General features: G+C 41.4%; 1 protein-coding gene across 1 annotated transcript; it reads right to left on the reverse strand.

Annotated features, from left to right (window-relative positions):
* Positions 1–200: 200 nt before the first annotated feature.
* On the reverse strand, positions 201–18,962 carry YIF1B (Yip1 interacting factor homolog B, membrane trafficking protein). Its single transcript, XM_033083927.2, has 8 exons — positions 18,858–18,962; positions 18,547–18,782; positions 15,901–16,005; positions 14,403–14,481; positions 11,963–12,020; positions 11,710–11,865; positions 5,267–5,360; positions 201–467 (listed from the first exon to the last, which is right to left on the reverse strand). The coding sequence occupies exons 1-8, from the start codon at positions 18,874–18,876 to the stop codon at positions 312–314; spliced, it is 903 nt and encodes a 300-aa protein (XP_032939818.1). The 5' UTR covers positions 18,877–18,962; the 3' UTR covers positions 201–311.
* Between the last annotated feature and the right edge of the window lie 2,261 nt (positions 18,963–21,223).

A 21,223-nucleotide genomic window follows, 5' to 3' on the forward strand; every position in this document is an offset into this window, starting at 1 on the left:
TTGAAGCGACCAAAACCAACGGGAATTTTTTGGGGGAAAACTCCGGGATTTTGGTTTTTTTTTTCAGGATTTGGGAATTTGGAGGCATCTCCCAATATCCAACTCTCCAAAATTTGGGATAAATTCTTAAATTCCTCCAAAATTTAGGCAGAACCTCCAAAATCCTCCCAAAAACTCGACACAACGACACCAATCCTTCGTCAAATTCCGTTTATTGAAACGACCGAAAACGACGGGAATTTTTTTGGGGAAAACTCCGGGATTTTGGGGTTTTTCCCAGGAATTCTGAGCAGGTGGGAGCAGCTCCAGGCTCACCTGAGCAGGTGGAAGGTGAGCCAGTACATGAAGAGGGGCTGGGCGGCGGCGATGGCCATGGTCAGGTACATGCGCAGCTGGTTCTTGGCGCCGCGCACCAGAACGCCCTCGGCCGCCGCCTCCGACAGCAGCTTCAGCCTCAGCGTCCGGATCTGCAACACATTTGGGAGTTGGGACTTTGGGATCAGCACTTGGATTCTTAAAATCCCCTAAAATCCAAAAATTCCCATAAAAATTCCACTACAAATCCCAAAATTGGCGCAAAATCGGCCCCAAAATCCTCTCGGCCAAGACCTCCCAGAGCAGTTTCAGCCTCAGCGTCCGGATCTGCAACAAATTTGGGATTTAGAACTTTGGGATGAGAATTTTCCAGCTCCTCAGCTCCTTAAATCCCAAAAAAGGCCAAAATTCCCACAAAAATCCTTTTAAAAAGTCCCTAAATTGGCTCAAAATTGGCCCCAAAATCCCCTTGGCCGAGGCCTCCCAGAGCAGCTTCAGCCTCAGCGTCTGGATCTGGGGGATTTTGTAACAAATTTGGGATTTAAAACCTTGGGATTGACCTGTTCCAGGTGCTAAAATCCTGAAAATGCAAAAAATAAAAAAAAATTCCACAGAAATCCCAAAATTGGCTCAAAATCGGCCCCAAAATCCCCTCGGCCGAGGCCTCCCAGAGCAGTTTTAGCCTCAGTGTCTGGATCTGTGGGATTTTGGAACAAATTTGGGATTTAAAACCTTAAGATGAGAATTTTCCAGCTCCTAACATCCTGAAAATGCAAAAAAAGCAAAAATCCCCAAAAAATTCCCAAAATTGGCTCAAAATTGGCCCCAAAATCCCCTCAGCCTCCGATAGCAGCTTCAGCCTCAGCATCCGAATTTGGGGATTTGGGAACAAATTTGGGATTTAAAACCTTGGGATGAGAATTTTCCAGCTCCTAAAATCCTGAAAATCAAAAAAAGCAAAAAAATTCCCACAGAAATCCCCAAAAACTTCCCAGAATTGGCTCAAAATCAGCCCCAAAATCCCCTCAGTCAAGGCCTCAGAGAGCAGTTTCAGCCTCAGTGTCTGGATCTGTGGAATTTGGGAACAAATCTGGAGTTTAAAACCTTTGGATGAGAATTTTCCAGCTACTAAAATCCTGAAAATACAAAAAGTTAAAAAAAATTTCCACAGAAATCCCCCCAAAAAAATCTCAAAATCGGTTCAAAATCGGCCCCAAAATCCCCTAGGCCAAGGCCTCCCAGAGCAGTTTCAGCCTCAGCGTCCGGATCTGCAACAGATTTGGGATTTGGGACTTTGGGATGAGAATTTTTCAGCTCCTCAGGTCCTTAAATCCCAAAAAAAGCCAAAATTCCCACAAAAATTCCATTTAAAAGTCCCAAAATTGGCTCAAAATTGGCCCCAAAATCCCCTCGGTCGAGGCCTCACAGAGCAGCTTCAGCCTCAGCGTCCGGATCTGGGGGATTTTGTAACAAATTTGGGATTTAAAACCTTGGGATTGACCTGTTCCAGGTGCTAAAATCCTGAAAATGCAAAAAAATAAAAAAAAATTTCCACAGAAATCCCCAAAAAAATCCCAAAATTGGTTCAAAATTGGCCACAAAATCGCCTTGGCTGAGGCCTCCCAGAACAATTTAAGCCAGAGCGTGAGAATCTGGGGGAATTGGGAAAAAATTTAAGATTGAAAAGCCTGGGATTGACCTTTTCCAGCTCCTAACATCCTGAAAATCCAAAAAAATTTTAAAAAATTCCACAGAAATCCCAAAATTGGCTCAAAATCGGCCTCAAAATCACTTTGGCCTAGCCCTCACAGAGCAGCTTAATCTCAGTGTCTGGATTTGTGGGATTTGGAAACAAATTTGGGATTTAAAACCTTGGCATGAGAATTTTCCAGCTACTAAAATTCTCAAAATGCAAAAAATAAAAAAAAATTTCCACAGAAATCCCCAAAAAAATCCCAAAATTGGTTCAAAATCGGCCCCAAAATTTCCTCGGCTGAGGCCTCCAACAGCAGTTTCAGCCTCAGTGTCTGGATCTGGGGATTTGGGAACAAATTTCGGATTTAAAACCTTGGGATGTGAATTTTCCAGCTCCTAAAATCCTGAAAATCAAAAAAAGTAAAAATATTTCCACAGAAATCCCCAAAAAAATTCCCAAAATTGGCTCAAAATCGGCCCCAAAATCCCCTTGGCCGAGGCCTCTCAGAGCAGCTTCAGCCTCAGCGTCCGAATTTGGGGATTTGGGAATAAATGTGGGATTTAAAACCTTGGCATGAGAATTTTCCAGCTCCAAACATCCTGAAAATCCAAAAAATAAAAAAAAATTCCCTCAGAAATCCCCAAACTGGTTCAAAATCGGCCCCAAAATCCCCTCGGCCAAGGCCTCCCAGAGCAGCTTCAGCCTCAGTGTCTGGATTTGGGGATTTGGGAACAAATTTGGGATTTAGAACTTTGGGATGAGAATTTTCCAGCTCCTCAGCTCCTTAAATCCCAAAAAAGGCCAAAATTCCCACAAAAATCCTTTTAAAAAGTGCCAAAATTGGCTCAAAATCGGCCCCCAAAATCCCCTCGATTGAGGCCTCCCAGAGCAATTTAAGCCACAGCGACAGGATCTGTGGGATTTTGGAACAGATTTGGGATTTAAAACCTTGGGATTGACCTGTTCCAGGTACTAAAATCCTGAAAATGCAAAAAATAAAAAAAAATTTCCACAGAAATCCCAAAAAAAATCCCAAAATTGGTTCAAAATCAGCCCCAAAATCCCCTTGGCCGAGGCCTCCCAGAGCAATTTAAGCCACAGCATGAGGATTTGGGGGAACTGGGAACAAATTTGGGATTGAAAAGCCCAGGATTGACCTTTTCCAGCTGCTAACATCCTGAAAGTCCAAAAAAATTAAAAAAAATTCCACAGAATTCCCAAAATTGGCTCAAAATCGGCCTCAAAATCACTTTGGCCTAGCCCTCACAGAGCAGCTTAATCTCAGTGTCTGGATTTGTGGGATTTGGAAACAAATTTGGGATTTAAAACCTTGGCATGAGAATTTTCCAGCTCCTAACATCCTGAAAATCCAAAAAATCAAAAAAAGTTCCCACAGAAATCCCCAAAAAAATCCCAAAATTGGTTCAAAATCGGCCCCAAAATTTCCTCGGCTGAGGCCTCCAACAGCAGTTTCAGCCTCAGTGTCTGGATCTGGGGGAATTGGGAACAAATTTGGGATTTAGAACTTTGAGATGAGAATTTTCCAGCTCCTGAAATCCTGGAAATCAAAAAAAATAAAAAAATATTTCCACCGAAATCCCAAAAAAATTCCCAAAATTGGCTCAAAATCAGCCCCAAAATTTCCTCGGTTGAGGCCTCCCAGACCAATTTAAACCTCAATGTCCGAATCTGGGGAAATTGGAAACAAATTTGGGATTTAAAACCTTGAGATGAGAATTTTCCAGCTCCAAACATCCTGAAAATCCAAAAAATAAAAAAAAATTCCCTCAGAAATCCCCAAATTGGTTCAAAATTGGCCCCAAAATCCCCTCGGCCGAGGCCTCCCAGAGCAGCTTCAGCCTCAGTGTCCGGATTTGGGAACAAATTTGGGATTTAAAACCTTGGGATGAGAATTTCCAGCTCCTGAAATCCTGAAAATCAAAAAAAGTAAAAATATTTCCACAGAAATCCCAAAAAAATTCCCAAAATTGGCTCAAAATCGGCCCCAAAATCCCCTTGGCCGAGGCCTCTCAGAGCAGCTTCAGCCTCAGCGTCCGAATTTGGGGATTTGGGAATAAATTTGGGATTTAAAACCTTGGCATGAGAATTTTCCAGCTCCTAAAATACTGAAAATCCAAAAAATAAAAAAAAAATTTCCTCAGAAATCCCCAAATTGGTTCAAAATCAGCCCCAAAATCCCCTCGGCCGCTGCCTCCCAGATCAGTTTCAGCCTCAGCGTCCGGATCTGCAACAAATTTGGGATTTGGGACTTTGGGATGAGAATTTTCCAGCTACTAAAATCCTGAAAATGCAAAAAATAAAAAAAAATTTCCACACAAATCCCAAAAAAATTCCCAAAATTGTCTCAAAATCAGCCCCAAAATCCCCTTGGCCGAGGCCTCCCAGAGCAATTTCAGCCTCACTGTGAATATTTTGGGAATAAAATTGATAAAAATTCCTCAAAAATCCCAAAAACCCCCAAAAAACACCCAAAAACAAACAAACAAAAAACACCAAAAACCAAAAAATCCCAAAAAAATCACCCCAAAACAAAAAACAACCCTCTAAAAACATGAAAAAAATATCAAAAGATCCCCGAAAATGTCCTAAAATCCCCAAAACAAACCCCAGAAAAACCTAAAAAAAATCCCCAAGAAAGTCCCCAAAAATCCCCAAACCCTCCCCAAAAAACAAAAAACAAAAAATCCCGAAAAAATCACCAAAAAACCCACTAAAAATAAAAAAAACCTCAAAAAATCCCCAAAAAATCCCCCAAAAACCCAAACACCTCCCCAAAATCCAAAAAATCCCGTCAAAAAACCAAAAAAAAACCTTAAAAAATCCCAAAAGTCCCAAAAAATCCCCAAAGAAAGACCCAAAAACAAAACAAATCCCCCAAAACCCCCCAAAAACAAAAAATCCCCCCAAAAATAGCCAAAAAGCCCCTAAAAATAAAAAAAACTCAAAAAAATCCCAAAAAACCCCCAAAAATTGCCCTAAAAACAGTCAAAAAAACTCCAGAAAATAAAAAAAAACCCTCAAAACCCCCCAAAAAATCCCCTAAAAATAAAAAAAAACTCAAAAAAATCCCCAAAAAACTTCAGAAAATCAAAAAAAACCCAAAAAACCCTCAAAAAATCCCCTAAAAATCCCCAAAAAACTCCAAAAAATCCCCAAAAAATCCCAAAAACACCTCAAAAAAACCCCCAAAAAATTCCAAAAAAATCCCAAAATCCCCAAAACGTCCAAACTCACCATAAAAATAAAAATACTCAAGCAGCACCAACTCAAGGCCACGTAGTACCCGACCCTTCCCAGCAGCAGCCCGGCCACGAGCCCCACGATCATCCTGCAAAAAAACACAACCAAAAATTCCATTTTTACATGAAAAAACAAAATAAAAAACAAAAAAAACCAACAACACAAATTAAAATAAATCCAAAATATCGAGGGAAAAAAATTAAAGGGGAAAAAACACAACCAAAAATCCCATTTTTACATGAAAAAACAAAAAAACCCCAAAAAACAGATAAAATCCCTCCCAAAAGTCCTGAAAAAGACGCAAAAAATTCCTGAAAATAATGAAAAAAATCCCAAAAAATCCTGAAAAAGTTCCAATAAAATAGGAAAAAATCACAAATAAATCCCAAAAAAACCTCTAAAATAGAAAAATAATCTTAAAAAAGAAGGGAAAAATCCCCAAATATTGGAAAAAATATCCTCAAAAAATTTAAAAAAAATTCAAAAAAGAATCGGAAAAAAGACCGAAAAAAAATAAAGAAAAATTCGAAAAAAATTCGAAAATAAATCGAAAAAAATCCCAAAAATATTCCAAAAAAATCCCCTAAAAAAGGGAAATAAATCCCTAAATATCAGGGAAAAAAATCCCAAAAAATTAAAAAAAAAATCCAAAAAAAATTTGAAAAAAAATCAAAAAAAATTGAAAAAAATCGAAAAAAAATCGAAAAAAAATTGGAAAAAAAATCGAAAAAATCCAAAAAAAATCCCAAAAAAATCCCAAAAAATCCCTAAAAAAGGGAAATAAATCCCTAAATATCAGGGAAAAAATCCCTAAATAAGTGGGAAAAAAATCCCAAAAAATTCAAAAAAATCAAAAAAAAATCCGAAAAAATCCCAAAAAATCCCAAAAAAATCCCAAAAAAATCCCAAAAAATCCCCTAAAAAAGGGAAATAAATCCCTAAATATCAGGGAAAAAATCCCTAAATAACTGGGAAAAAAAATCCCAAAAAATTAAAAAAAAATCCAAAAAAAATCTGAAAAAAATTGAAAAAAAATCGAAAAAAAAATCGAAAAGAAATCGAAAAGAAATCCGAAAAAAATCGAAAAAAATCCCAAAAAAATCTAAAAAAATCCCCAAAAAATCCCAAATATGTCCCCAAATTTTTGCTCACCCCACATATTTGTATGCAGCAAAGGCCAGCAGGTCGATGGGGCTGAGCTCAGGAGGACGCTCAGCACCTCCAGCAGCAGCCAGGCCAGGGCTGGGGGAAAAATCCTCAAAAAAGGGAAAAAAAATCCAAAAAATGAGGAAGAAAAATCCCAAAATTGGAGGGAAAAAAACAGATAAAATCCCTCCCAAAAATCGTGAAAAAGACGCAAAAAAATCCAGAAAAAAATGGAAAAAATCCCAGAAAATCCTGAAAAAAATTCCCAAAAATTAGGAAAAAATCACAAATAAACCCCAAAAAAACCTTTAAAATAGAAAAATAATTTTAAAAAAGAGGTGGAAAAATTCCCAAATACTGGAAAAAATATCCTCAAAAAATTCGAAAAAAATTCAAAAAAGAGTCGAAAAAAAGATCGGAAAAAAAAAAGAAAAATTCGAAAAAAAATCCAAAAAAAATCGAAAAAAATCCCAAAAAATCCCAAAAAATCCCCTAAAAAAGGGAAATAAATCCCTAAATATCAGGGAAAAAAAATCCCAAAAAATTAAAAAAAAAAATCCAAAAAATATTTGAAAAAAAATCGAAAAAAATCGAAAAAAATTGAAAAAAAATTGGAAAAAAAATTGAAAAAAAATCCAAAAAATCCCCAAAAAAATCCCCAAAAAATCCCAAAAAATCCCCAAAAAATCCCAAATATGTCCCCAAATTTTTCCTCACCCCACATATTTGTATCCAGCAAAGGCCAGCAGGTCGATGGGGCTGAGCTCAGGAGGACGCTCAGCACCTCCAGCAGCAGCCAGGCCAGGGCTGGGGGAAAAATCCCAAAAAATGGGAAAAAAATCCCAAAAAATGGGAAAAAAAATCCCAAAAAAATTGGAAAAAAAATCCCAAAAATTGGGGAAAAAAATCCCAAAAAATGGGAAAAAAATCCAAAAAAAATTGCAAAAAAATCCCAAAAAATGGGGAAAAATCCCAAAAATGCAGGAAAAAAATAAAAAAAAATGGGAAAAAAATCCCAAAAAATGCAGGAAAAAAATCAAAAAAATGGGAAAAAAATCCCAAAAAAATGCAGGAAAAAAATCCCGAAAAATGGGGAAAAAATGCCCAAAAATGGAAAAAAATCCCCAAAAAAACAGGGGAAAAATCCCCAAAAATCTGGAAAATTATTGCAATAAACCTGGGAAAAAATCTCCCAAAAATTTTTTTTTAAATCGCAAAGAAATCGAAAAAAACTCCAAAAAAATCCCCGAAAAATTCCCAAAAAATCCCTAAAAAAGGGAAATAAATCCCTAAATATCAGGGAAAAAAAATCCCTAAATAACTGGAAAAAAAATCCCAAAAAATTCGAAAAAAAAATCAGAAAATAATCGAAAAAAAATCGAAAAAAATTCGAAAAAAATCGAAAAAAATCCCAAAAAAATCCCAAAAAATCCCCTAAAAAAGGGAAATAAATCCCTAAATATCAGGGAAAAAAATCCCAAAAAATTAAAAAAAAAATCCAAAAAAAATTTGAAAAAAAATCAAAAAAAATTGAAAAAAATCGAAAAAAATCGAAAAAAAATTGGAAAAAAAATCGAAAAAATCCAAAAAAAATCCCAAAAAAATCCCAAAAAATCCCTAAAAAAGGGAAATAAATCCCTAAATATCAGGGAAAAAATCCCTAAATAAGTGGGAAAAAAATCCCAAAAAATTTTTAAAAAAATCAGAAAAAAATCGAAAAAAAATCTGAAAAAAATCCGAAAAAAATCCGAAAAAAATTGAAAAAAAATCGAAAAAAAATCCGAAAAAAATCGAAAAAAATCCCAAAAAAATCCCAAAAAATCCCCTAAAAAAGGGAAATAAATCCCTAAATATCAGGGAAAAAAATCCCCAAAAAATTCTGAAAAAAATCCTAAAAAATTCCGAAAATAATTGGAAAAAATCGAAAAAAATTGAAAAAAAATCAAAAAAAAATCCGAAAAAAATCCCCAATATGTCCCCAAATTTTTCCTCACCCCACATATTTGTATCCAGCAAAGGCCAGCAGGTCCATGGGGTGAGCTGAGAAAAACATGAAAAAATATCCCAAAACAGGGAAAAAAATCTCCAAAAAAAAGGAAAAATCCCCCAAAAATGGGGAAAAAAAATCCCAAAAATGGGGAAAAAAATCCCAAAAGAAGAGGGGAAAAAACCAGGTAAAATCTCTCCCAAAAATGGAAAAAAATTCCTGAAAAAGACGCAAAAAATCAGGAAGAAAACCGAAAAAAAACCCAGAAAATCCTGAAAAAAAATCAAAAAGAAAGGAAAAAATAAAAAAAAAAACCCCAAAGAACCCCCCTAAAATACAAAAGTAATATTAAAAAAGAGGGGAAAAATCCCCAAATACTGAAAAAAAAATCCTCAAAAAATTCGAAAAAAAATCAAAAAAGGATCGAAAAAAAATAAAGAAAAATTCGAAAAAAATTCGAAAAAAAATCGAAAAAAATCCCAAAAAAATCCCAAAAAATCCCCTAAAAAAGGGAAATAAATCCCTAAATATCAGGGAAAAAAATCCCCAAAAAATTGTGATAATAATAAAAAAAAATTTCAAACAAAATTTTTAAAAAATCGTAAAAAAATGGAAAAAAATCGAAAAAAAATCGAAAAAAAATCCGAAAAAAATCGAAAAAATCCCAAAAAAATTCCCAAAAAAATCCCAAAAAATCCCCAAAAAATCCCCAATATGTCCCCAAATTTTTCCTCACCCCACACATTTGTATCCAGAAAAGGCCAGCAGGTCGATGGGGCTGAGCTCAGCACCTCCAGCAGCAGCCAGGCCAGGGCTGGGGGAAAAATCCCAAAAAATGGGAAAAAAATGCCAAAAAATGCAGGAAAAAAATCCCAAAAAATGGGGAAAAAATCCCAAAAAATGCAGGAAAAAAATCCAAAAAAATGGGGAAAAAACTCCAAAAGAAGAGGGAAAAAAACCATATTAAATTCTCACAAAAAATGGAAAAAAATCCTGAAAAAGACGCAAAAAAATCCTGAAAAAAATGGAAAAAAATCCCAGAAAATCCTGAAAAATATCTAAAAAAAAAGAAAAAAAATCCCAAAAAAATCCTAAAAAATTCCCAAAAAATCCCTAAAAAAGGGAAAAAAATCCCTAAATAACAGGGAAAAAAATCCCAAAAAATTAAAAAAAAAATCAGAAAAAAATCGGAAAAAATTTGAAAAAAAATCGAAAAAAAATCCGAAAAAAATCGAAAAAAATCCCAAAAAAATCCCAAAAAATCCCCTAAAAAGGGAAATAAATCCCTAAATATCAGGGGAAAAAAATCCCCAAAAAATTAAAAAAAAAATCCAAAAAAAATTTGAAAAAAATCCCAAAAAATCGAAAAAAAATCCGAAAAAAATCGAAAAAAAATCTGAAAAAAATCGAAAAAATCCCAAAAAAATTCCCAAAAAATCCCCAAAAAACCCCCAAAAAATCCCCAATATGTCCCCAAATTTTTCCTCACCCCACATATTTGTATCCAGCAAAGGCCAGCAGGTCGATGGGGCTGAGCTCAGGAGGACGCTCAGCACCTCCAGCAGCAGCCAGGCCAGGGCTGGGGGAAAAATCCCAAAAAATGGGAAAAAAATCCCAAAAATTGCAGGAAAAAAATCCCAAAAAAATGGGAAAAAAATCCCAAAAAATGCAGGAAAAAAATCCCGAAAAATGGGAAAAAAATCCCAAAAAATGGGAAAAAAATCCCAAAAAATGGGAAAAAAATCCCGAAAAATGGGAAAAAAATGCCCAAAAATGGAAAAAAAATCCCCAAAAAAACAGGGGAAAAATCCCCAAAAATCTGGAAAATTATCGCAATAAACCCGGGAAAAAATCTCCCAAAAATTTTTTTTTAAATCGAAAAAAAAATCGAAAAAAAACTCCAAAAAAATCCCAGAAAAATCCCCAAATAAGGTAAATAAATCCCCAAAAACTAGGAAAAAATCCCAAAAAATTAAAAAAAACCCAAAAAAATTAAATAAAATCCAAAAAAATTCTGAAAAAGATAGTAAAAAAAATCGTAAAAAAATAGAAAAAAAAATTTGAAAAAAAATTGAAAAAAAATCGAAAAAAATCCAAAAAAAATCCCCAAAAAATTCCCAAAAAATCCCTAAAAAAGGGAAATAAATCCCTAAATAACAGGAAAAATCCCAAATAACTGGGAAAAAAATCCCAAAAAATTCAAAAAAAATAAAAAAAAAATCGGAAAAAAATCGGAAAAAAATCGAAAAAAATCCCAAAATAATCCCAAAAAATCCCTAAAAAAGGGAACTAAATCCCTAAATATCAGGAAAAAAAATCCCAAAAAAATTCTGAAAAAAATCCAAAAAAATTCCGAAAATAATCAGAAAAAAATCGAAAAAAAATCCGAAAAAAATCCAAAAAAAATCCGAAGAAAATAAAAAAAATCCCCAAAAAAATCCCAAAAAATTCCCCAAAAATCCCCAAAAAATCCCAAATATACCCGAAATTTTTCCTCACCCCACATATTTGTATCCAGCAAAGGCCAGCAGGTCGATGGGGCTGAGCTCAGGAGGACGCTCAGCACCTCCAGCAGCAGCCAGGCCAGGGCTGGGGGAAAAATCCCAAAAAATGGGAAAAAAATCCCAAAAAATGGGGAAAAAAATCCCAAAAAATGGGGAAAAAAATCCCAAAAATGCAGGAAAAAAATCCCAAAAAATGCAGGAAAAAAATCCCAAAAAATGGGAAAAAAATCCCAAAAAATGCAGGAAAAAATTCTAAAAAAAAAGAAAAAAAATCCCCAAAAAAATCCCAAAAAATTCCCAAAAAAGGGAAATAAATCCCTAAATAAGTGGGAAAAAAATCCCAAAAAATTAAAAAAAAAATCAGAAAAAAATTGAAAAAAAATCCGAAAAAAATCGAAAAAAATCAAAAAAATCCCAAAAAATCCCAAAAAATCCCCTAAAAAGGGAAAGAAATCCCTAAATATCAGGGAAAAAAATCCCCAAAAATTTAAAAAAAAATCCAAAAAAAATTTGAAAAAAAATCGAAAAAAAATTGAAAAAAATCCCCAAAAAATCCCAAAAAATCCAAAAAAATCCCCTAAAAAAGGGAAATAAATCCCTAAATATCAGAGAAAAAAATCCAAAAAAAATTCTGAAAAAAATCAAAAAAAATCACAAAAAATTCAAAAAAAAATCGGAAAAAAATCCAAAAAAAATCCAAAAAAAATCCAAAAAAAATCCAAAAAATCCCCAAAAAAATCCCAAAAAATTCCCAAAAAATCCCCAAAAAATCCCAAATATGTCCCCAAATTTTTCCTCACCCCACATATTTGTATCCAGCGAAGGCCAGCAGGTCGATGGGGCTGAGCTCGGCGCTCACCGACACCAGGTAGAGGCTCAGGAGGACGCTCAGCACCTCCAGCAGCAGCCAGGCCAGGGCTGAGCTCGCCACCAAGCCCAGGCTGTCGGGTGAAAATCTGAAAAATTCACCCCAAAATTTTAATTTTTAAAATTATTTTGAAATAGGACAAAAAATTTGGGGAGAAAAAAAAAAAAAATTGGAATTTTTTGTACCTGTTCTGTGTGCCCAAAGCGAGGCCGGCCAGGAGGATGTAGGTGAGGAAAGCCATGGCTGGGGGGGAAATTTGGGAATTTTTGGGGTTTTTTTGGGGTTTTTGGGGGGTTTGGGAATTTTTAGGGGGTTTGGGGGGAAAGTTTGGGGAGTTTTGAGTGGGATTTTGGGGGGGTTTGGGGAGGGATTGAGGGATTTGTGGGGGGATTTTGGGGATTTTTAGGGAATTTTGGGGGAATTTTGGAGGGAATTTGGGGGATTTTTGGGGATTTTGAGGGAAATTTGGGGAGGTTTGAGTGGGATTTTGGGGGGGTTTAGGGAATTTTGGAGGGAATTTTGGGGATTTTTGGGGATTTTTGAGGGAATTTTGGGGATTTTTTGGGGATTTTGGGGATTTTTGGGGGGATTTTGGAGGGAATTTTGGAGATTTTTGGGTTTTTGGGGGGATTCTAGAGGGGATATTGGGGTTTCAGGGGAAAATTGGTGAATTTTGAGTGGAATTTTGGGGGAGTTTGGGGAGATTTTGGGGCATTTTGGGGAGGGATTTAGGAATTTGTGAGGGAATTTTGGGGCTTTTTAGGGAATTTTGGAGGGATTTTGGGGATTTTTCGGGAATTTTGGGGGTTTTGGAGGGAATTTTATAGGATTTTTGGGGGAATATTGAAGAGAATTTTGGGGATTTTTGGGTTTTGGGGGGATTTTGGAGGGAATTTTGGAGGGGTTATTGGGAATTTTGGAGATTTTGGAAGGAATTTTGGGGATTTTGGAGGGGATTTTTGGGAATTTTGGGGGGATTTTGGAGAGAATTTGGGAATTTTGGGGATGTTTGGGGGGATTGTGGAGGGAATTTTGGGGATTTTTGGGTATTGAGGGATTTTGGAGGGAATTTTGGGGATTTTTGGAGGAATTTTATGGGATTTTTGGGGTTTTGGAGGGGATTTTGAAGAGAATTTTTGGGATTTTGGGAGGGAATTTGGGGATTTTGGGGTTTTGGGGGAAAATTGGGGAGTTTTGAGTGGGATTTTGGGGGAATTTTTGTGGATTTTGGGAGGTTTTGGGAGGATTAGGAAAGATTGGGGGGAGTCCCAGGATAAAATTTGGGGGTCCCAGGGTGGATTTTGGGGTCCCAGGATAAATTTTGGGGATCCTGAGATGGATTTTTGGGGTCCCAGGGCAGTTTTTGGGGGTCCCAGGGCAGATTTTGGGTGTCCCAGGGCAGTTTTTGGAGGTCCCAGGATGGTTTGGGGGGTCCTGAGATGGATTTTGGGGGTCCCAGGATAAATTTTGAGGGTCCCAGGATAAATTTTGGGGAACCCAGGGTGGATTTTAGGGGTCCCAGGGCAGTTTTTGGGGATCCCAGGATGAATTTTGGGGCTCCCAGGGGGTTTTTGGGGATCCTGAGATGGATTTTGAGGATCACAAGGTGAATTTTGGGGCTCCCAGGGCAGTTTCTGAGGGTCCCAGAGCTGTTTTTGGGGGTCCCAGGGCAGTTTTTTGGGTCCCAGGATGGATTTTGGGGGTGCCAGGATGAATTTTAGGGGTCCTGAGATGGATTTTGAGGGTCCCAAGATAAATTTTGGGGGTCCCAGGATGGATTTTGGGGATCCCAGGGCAGTTTTTGGAGGTCCCAGGATGGTTTTGGGGGTCCTGAGATGAATTTTGGGGGTCCCAGGATAAATTTTGGGGAACCCAGGGTGGATTTTAGGGGTCCCAGTGCTGTTTTTGGGGGTCCCAGTGCTGTTTTTGGGGGTCCCAGGGCAGATTTTGGGTGTCCCAGGGCAGTTTTTGGGGGTCCCAGGGTGAATTTTGGGGGTCCCAGGGCAGATTTTGGGGGTCCTGAGATGGATTTTGGGGCTCCCAGGGGGTTTTTGGGGATCCTGAGATGGATTTTGAGGATCACAAGGTGAATTTTGGGGGTCCCAGGGCAGTTTTTGGGGGTCCCAGGATGGATTTTGGGGATCCCAGGGCAGTTTTTGAGGGTCCCAGGGCAGTTTTTGGGTGTCCCAGGGCAGTTTTTGGGGATCCTGAGATGGATTTTGGGGATCACAAGGTGAATTTTGGGGGTCCCAGGGCAGTTTTTGGGTGTCCCAGGGGGGTTTTTGGGGGTCCCAGGGCAGTTTTGGGGATCCCAGGGGAGTTTTTGGGGGTCCCCGAGGTGTTTTTGGGGATCCCCGAGCAGTTTTTGGGGATCCCCGAGGTGTTTTGGGGGGTCCCCGAGGTGTTTTGGGGGGTCCCAGGGCAGTTTTTGGGGTCCCCGAGCAGTTTTTGGGGGTCCCAGGGCAGTTTTGGGGGTCCCAGGGCAGTTTTTGGGGGTCCCAGGGCAGTTTTGGGGGTCCCAGGATGGATTTTGGGGGTCCCAGGGCAGTTTTTGGGGGTCCCAGGGCAGATTTTGGGGGTCCCAGGGCAGTTTTTGGGGGTCCCAGGGCAGTTTTGGGTCCCTACCCGGGATGTAAAGGTCGGGGGCGTTGACATCGAAGCGAGGAGCGACCGGAGCGTCCTGCTGGTACCGAACCTGCCAGTCCTGGGGGACAGACACCAAAATCACCCAAAAACTGCCCCAAAAACCACCAAAAACCAGCTCAAAAACTGCCCCAGAACAGAACCTGCCAGTCCTGGGGGACAGACAGCCAAAAACTGCCCAAAAACTGCTTAAAAACAGCCCAAAAACAGCCCCCAAAAACTGCCCAAAACCAGAACCTGCCAGTCCTGGGGGACAGACACCAAAATCACCCAAAAACTGCCCAAAATCATCCCAAAACTGCCCTAAAAACTTCCCCAAAACAGAACCTGCCAGTCCTGGGGGTACACACAGCCAAAATCATCCAAAAACTGCCCCAAAATCATCCAAATCTGCCCCAAAATCATCCAAAAACTGCCCCAAAATCATCCAAATCTGCCCCAAAATCATCCAAAAACTGCCCCAAAATCATCCAAAATCATCCAAAACAAGCCCCAAAACCCCAAAATAATCCAAAACCACCCAAAATCAGCCCAAAATCCCCCGAAATCACCCTAAAACATCCAAAATCATCCCAAAACAGCCCAAAAACTGCCCCAAACCAGCCCCAAATCCCCCAAAACCAGCCCAGAAACCCCAAATACACCAAAATCCTCCCAAAGAGCCCCAAAATCCCAAATCCACCCCAAAACCCCATCCCAGTCCCTCCCAGTAACCCTGAACCCCATCCCAGTCCATCCCAGTTCCCTCCCAGTCCATCCCAGTCCCTCCCAGTAACCCTGAACCCCATCCCAGTTCCCTCCCAACCCCATCCCAGTCCATCCCAGTAACCCTGAACCCCATCCCAGTCCATCCCAGTTCCCTCCCAATCCAATCCCAGTCACTCCCAGTCCAGCCCAGTAACCCTGAACCCTCTCCCAGTCCATCCCAGTCTCTCCCAGTCACTCCCAACCCTTTCCCAGTCCCTCCCAGTGTCCCCCCAGTCCCCTCCCAGTCCCTCCCAGTCAATCCCAGTTCTCTTCCAGTCCATCCCAGTCCCCTCCCAGTAACCCTGAACCCCCTCCCAGTTCCCCTCAATCCCCTCCCAGTCCCTCCCAGTCCCCTCCCAGTCCCTCCCAGTCCCTCCCAATCCCCTCCCAGTCCCTCCCAGTCCCTCCCAGTCCCTTCCCAGTGCCTCCCAGTAAAACCCTGAACCCACTCCCAGTTACCCCAGTACATCCCAAATCCCCTCCCAGTCCCTCCCAGTCTCTCCCAGTCCATCCCAGTCCCCTCCCAGTCCCTCCCAGTCCCTCCCAGTCCCTCCCAGTCTCTCCCAGTCCATCCCAGTCCCCTCCCAGTCCCTCCCAGTCTCTCCCAGTCCCTCCCAGTCCCTCCCAGTCCCTCCCAGTCCCCTCCCAGTCCCTCCCAGTCCATCCCAGTCCCTCCCAGTCCCTCCCAGTCCCTCCCAGTCCCCTCCCAGTCCCTCCCAGTCCCTCCCAGTACCGGGTGGCCGAAGGGGAAGACGAGCAGCCTCAGTTTCCTGCCCACGTACACGGTGTCCACAGCAAAGTAATATTTCAGTTTGCCCACGGGCACCCAGCGTCCCAGCTGAGCCAAAAAAATTCAGATTTACACGATTTTCCAGCTTTTCCCACATTTTCCCAAAGTTTTCCCCAAAATTTTCCCAGTTTTTCCTGATTTTTTCCCAATTTTTTCCCATTTTTTCTCCATTTTTTCTTGATTTTTTCCCATTTTTTCCCCATTTTTTCTTGATTTTTTTCCCATTTTTCCTGGTTATTTCCTGGTTTTTCCCCATTTTATTCCCAATTTTTCCCCTTTCTTCCCCATTTTTCCCTGACCTCCCCCAAATTTTCCCAAAGTTTTTCACATTTTTCCCAATTTTTTCCCAATTTCCCCATATTTTCCCCTGATTTTCTTAAATTTTCCCAGATTTTCCCAAAATTTTCCCCATTTTTCCCAGATTTTTCCCCATTTTTTTCAAAAATTTCCCCAATTTTCCCGAGTTTTTCCCCATTTTTTTCCCAATTTTTCCCATTTCTTCCCCATTTTCCCCTGACTTTCCCAAAATTTTCCCCATTTTCCCCCCATTTTTCCCTATTTTATCCCATTTTCACCCCGTCTTTCCCCGTTTTATCCCATTTTTATCCCATTTTATTCCATTCTTATCCCATTTTTATCCCATGTTCACCCCTTTTTTCCCCATTTTCATGCCATTTTCCCTCCCTTTTTCCACATTTTCACCCCATTTTCCTTCATTTTATCCTATTTTTACCCCGTTTTATCCCATTTTATCCTGTTTTTTTCCCTATTTTATCCCATTTTCACCCCATTTCCCCCTTTTTTATCCTGGTTTTTCCCCTTTTCCCACCATTTTATCCAACTATATCCCGGTTTTCCCCATTTCCTCCCCGTTTTATCCCATTTTATCCCAATTTTTACCCCGTTTTATCCCATTTTATCCCAATTTTTACCCCGTTTTATCCCGTTTTACCCCGTTTTATCCCGTTTCATCCCATTTTCCCCCCATTTCCCCCATTTTATCCCAGTTTTTAACCCGTTTTATCTTATTTTATCCATTTCACCCCATTTTATCCTGCTTTTTCCCCATTTTCCCTCGTTTTATCCCAGTTTTTACCCTGTTCTATCCCATTTTATCCCGTTTTTTCCCCATTTTATCCAATTTTATCCCGGTTTTTACCCCGTTTTATCCCAATTTTTCCCTGTTTCATCCCATTTTATCCCATTTTCCCCCCATTTTATCCAATTTCTCCCCCATTTCCCCCCATTTTCCCCTATTTTATCCCATTTTCCCCCCGTTTTTATCCCGTTTTATCCCGTTTTTTCCCTGTTTCCTCCCGTTTCATCCCAGTTTTTCCCTGGTTTTCCCCGTTTTTTTCCCATTTTATCCCGGTTTTCCCCATTTTATCTCATTTTCCCCCAGTTTCCCCCCATTTTATCCCACTTTATCCTGGTTTTTACCCCGTTTTATCCCGGTTTTTCCCATTTTCCCGCCATTTTATCCCATTTTATCCCAATTTTTACCCCATTTTATCCCATTTTACGCCGTTTCATCCCAGTTTTCCCCCATTTCCCCCCAATTCATCCCATTTCATCCCGGTTTTTACCCCGTTTTATCCCATTTTATCCCATTTTCCCCCCATTTCCCCCTGTTTTATTGCATTTTTCCCCCGTTTCATCCCAGTATTTCCCTGTTTCCCCCCGTTTTATCCCATTTTATTCCAGTTTTCCCTGTTTTATCCCGGTTTTCCCCCATTTCCCCCCATTTCCCCCGGTTTTTACCCCATTTTATCCAATTGTATGCCAGTTTTCCCCCATTTTCCCCCCGTTTTATCCCATTTTCACCCCATTTCCCCCCGTTTTTTTTTCCCATTTCATCCCGTTTATCCCATTTTCCCCCCATTTTATCCAATTCTATCCCGGTTTCCCCCCATTTTATCCCATTTTATCCTGGTTTTCCCCCGTTTTATCCAATTTCTTCCCCATTTCCCCCCATTCTATCCCATTTTATCCCATATCCCGCCCCCCGTTTTATCCCGTTTTTTCCCCATTTCCCCGTTTTATCCCACTTTATCACGATTTTGACCCCGTTTTATCCCATTTTATCCAATTTCATCCCTGTTTTACCCCATTTTATCCTGATTTTCCCCCGTTTTATCCTGTTTTTTTCCCGTTTCCTCCCATTTCATCTCAGTTTTTACCCGGTTTTCCCCGTTTTATCCCATTTAATCCCGGCTTTCCCCATTTTATCCCATTTAATCCCGGTTTTCCCCATTTTCACTCAATTTCATCCAATTTTTATCCCGGATTTTACCCCGTTTTATGCCATTTTCCCCCAGTTTCCCCCCATTTTATCCCATTTTATCCCGGTTTTTACCCCATTTTATCCCGGTTTTTCCCCGTTTCCCCCGTTTTATACCGGCTTTTTTCCCCGTTTCCCCCGTTTTATCCCATTCCCCCCCCATTTTCCCCCGTTTCATCCCATTTTATCCCGGTTTTTACCCCGTTTTATCCCATTTCCCCCCCGTTTTATCCCGGTTTTCCCCATTTCCCCCCGTTTTATCCCGGTTTTTCCCCATTTCCCCCCCGTTTTTCCCGCCGGTGCCTCACGTTCCCCTCCACATGCGAGGCCAGGCTGCTCCCGTAGGCCGCGGCCAGGCTGGACACGGGCTCGCTCAGGAACGCGCCGGGAGCTCCCGGGAACGGCGGCACCGCCGAGGACGAGGAGGAGCCCGAGGGCGGCGGCGGAGCCCCGAAACCGCGGCCCGGTGACGCCCCGGTAGCGCTCGTATCCTCGAACAGAGGCCGCGGATCCGCCAAGCGGGCGGGCCCGCGCCGTTTTGGGGCTGAAAGAGAAAGGAAAAGTGAATCCCGGCGGGGTTAAAAACCGAAATTCCCTCAGGGCATCGCTCGGAACTCACGGGGAGCGGCGGGGTCCATGGCGGCGGCGGCACTTCCGGGTTCGGCTACCGGGAGGTCACGTGGGGGGAAACGGGAGGTTGTGATTGGCTGAAACGGCGGAAGTTGTGCCCGGAGTTAAGATGGCGGCTGCGCCACGAGTTAAGATGGCGGCCGCGGCGTTATGGTGTTTCCATGGCAACGGGAGGGTCCAACGACGTCGTGACTGCTCGAACTGTCCCCAAAATGTCTCCAGGAGTGTCACCAATGCTGTTGGGGTCCCGGGAGCCTCGCGGGCTCCGGTAGGTTCGTTAACGGCTGCACGGCTGTGTTCGGTTATTGGGGGGTCACGTGGGTAACACGGCGGGTTGTGATTGGCTGGGAGGACGGAAGTGGTTGGCGGGAAGGTGCCCGGAGTTAAGATGGCGGCCGCGCCACGAGTTAAGATGGCGGCCGCGGCGTTATGGTGTTTCCATGGCAACGGGAGGGTCTCGAGCCCTCGTGACTGCTCGGATTGTCCCCAGCATGTCCCCAGGGATTTCGCCAATGCTGTTTGGGTCCCGGGAGCCTCTCGGGCTCCGGTAGATTCGTTAACGGCGGCACGGCTGTGTTCGGCTGCCGGGAGTCACGTGGATAACACGGCGGGTTGTGATTGGCTGAGAGGGCGGAAGTGGTTGGCAGGACGGTGCCCGGAGTTAAGATGGCGGCTGCGCCACGAGTTAAGATGGCGGCCGCGGCGTTATGGTGTTTCCATGGCAACGGGAGGGTCCAGCGACGTCGTGACTGCTCTAACTGTCCCCAAAATGTCTCCAGGAATGTCACCAATGCTGTTGGGGTCCCGGGAGCTTCGCGGGCTCCGGTAGGGTCCGTAACGACGGCACGGCTGTGTTCGGCTGCCGAGAGTCACGTGGGTAACACGGCGGGTTGTGATTGGCTGAGAGGGCGGAAGTGGTTGGCGGGACGGTGCCCGGAGTTAAGATGGCGGCCGCGCCACGCTGGGTTGCCATGGTAACGAGGGGCGCGCTCGGGCCTAGCGCCCGGCCGGGCTGTCCCCAGGGTGTCCCCAAGGCCGCAATGTCACGGGGATGGCCCTGGTGGCCGTGATGTCCCCAAAGCCTTGGTGTCACCTGGGGTGTCCCCGTGGTGCTGCCAGCAATGTCCCCAAATCCACGGTGTCCCCATGGCCTCCTCATGATGTCCCCAAATCCGTGATGTCCCCAAATCTGCGATGTCCCCCTGGTGTCGATTCTGGTGGAAATTCTGGGATCTTTGTGGGAATTTTGAGAATCCTGGTGGGAATTTGGGAATTCCAGGAGGAATTTTGGGGAATCCTGGGAAAAATTCTGGAATTCCTGGGAGAAATTTTGGGATCCTTGGAGGAATTTGGGGAATTCTGGAAGGAATTTGGGGAAAAACTTTGGGATCCTGGTGGGAATTTTGGCAATTCCAGGAAGAATTTTTTTTTAATTTTAGGAGGAAATTTGGGAATTCTGGGAGAAAATTCCAGAATCTGAGAGGAATTTTGGGATTCTGGTGGAAATTCTGGGATCTTTGTGGGAATTTTGGGAATTCTGATGGGAATTTTGAGAATCCAATTTAAAATTTTGGGAATTTCGGGAATCCTGGGAGCAATTTTGGGAGGAACTTTTCAAATCCTGGAATTTGGGGAATGCTGATGGGAAATTTGGGAATTCCAGGAAAATTTTGGGATCCTGGTGGGAATTCCAGGAGAAATTTTGGGAACTCTGGGAGGAATTTGGGGAAAATTTGGGGAATTCTGGGAAAAATCTGGGAATCCTGGTGGGAATTTTGGGAATTCCAGAAAAAAATTTGGAAATCTTGTGGAAATTTTGGGCTCTTGGTGGAAATTTTGGGACTCCAATGAAATATTTTGGGAATTCTGGGAGGAATTTTGGGAATCTTGGTGGGAAATTTTGGGAATTCTTGTGGAAATTTCAGGAATCTTGATGGAAATTTCAGGAATCCAATGAAATATTTTGGGATCCTGGCAGGAATTTTGGGAATTCCAGGAGAAATGTTGGGGAATCCCAGGAAGAATTTCGGGAATCCAATGAAATATTTTGGGAATTCTGGGAGGAATTTTGGGAATTCCAGGAAAATTTTGGTGAATTCCAAGAAATAATTTTGGGATCCTGGTGGAAATTTTGGGAATCTTGGTGGGAAATTTTTGGAATTCCAGGAAAAATTTTGAGAATCTTGATGGAAATTTCGGGAATCCAATGAAATATTTTGGGATCCTGGTGGAAATTTTGGGAATTTCAGGAAAAATTTTGGGAATTTTGGGGACCCAAACTCAGTGATTTCTAGGCAGATTCTCCCAAAAAAACCAAAAAAAAATCCCAAAAAAACCCCAAAAAAACCCAAAAAA

The sequence above is a fragment of the Catharus ustulatus genome, chromosome 34 (genome assembly GCF_009819885.2).
Source record: "Catharus ustulatus isolate bCatUst1 chromosome 34, bCatUst1.pri.v2, whole genome shotgun sequence".
In the NCBI taxonomy this organism is placed as follows: domain Eukaryota; kingdom Metazoa; phylum Chordata; class Aves; order Passeriformes; family Turdidae; genus Catharus; species Catharus ustulatus.

Coding starts and splice junctions, on each gene's coding strand:
- YIF1B (XM_033083927.2), bottom strand. Junction 16,006..18,546: donor CCTCGCATGTGGAGGGGAAC/GTGAGGCACCGG, acceptor TTTTTGGCTCAG/CTGGGACGCTGGGTGCCCGT. Junction 14,482..15,900: donor TCTTCCCCTTCGGCCACCCG/GTACTGGGAGGG, acceptor TCTGTCCCCCAG/GACTGGCAGGTTCGGTACCA.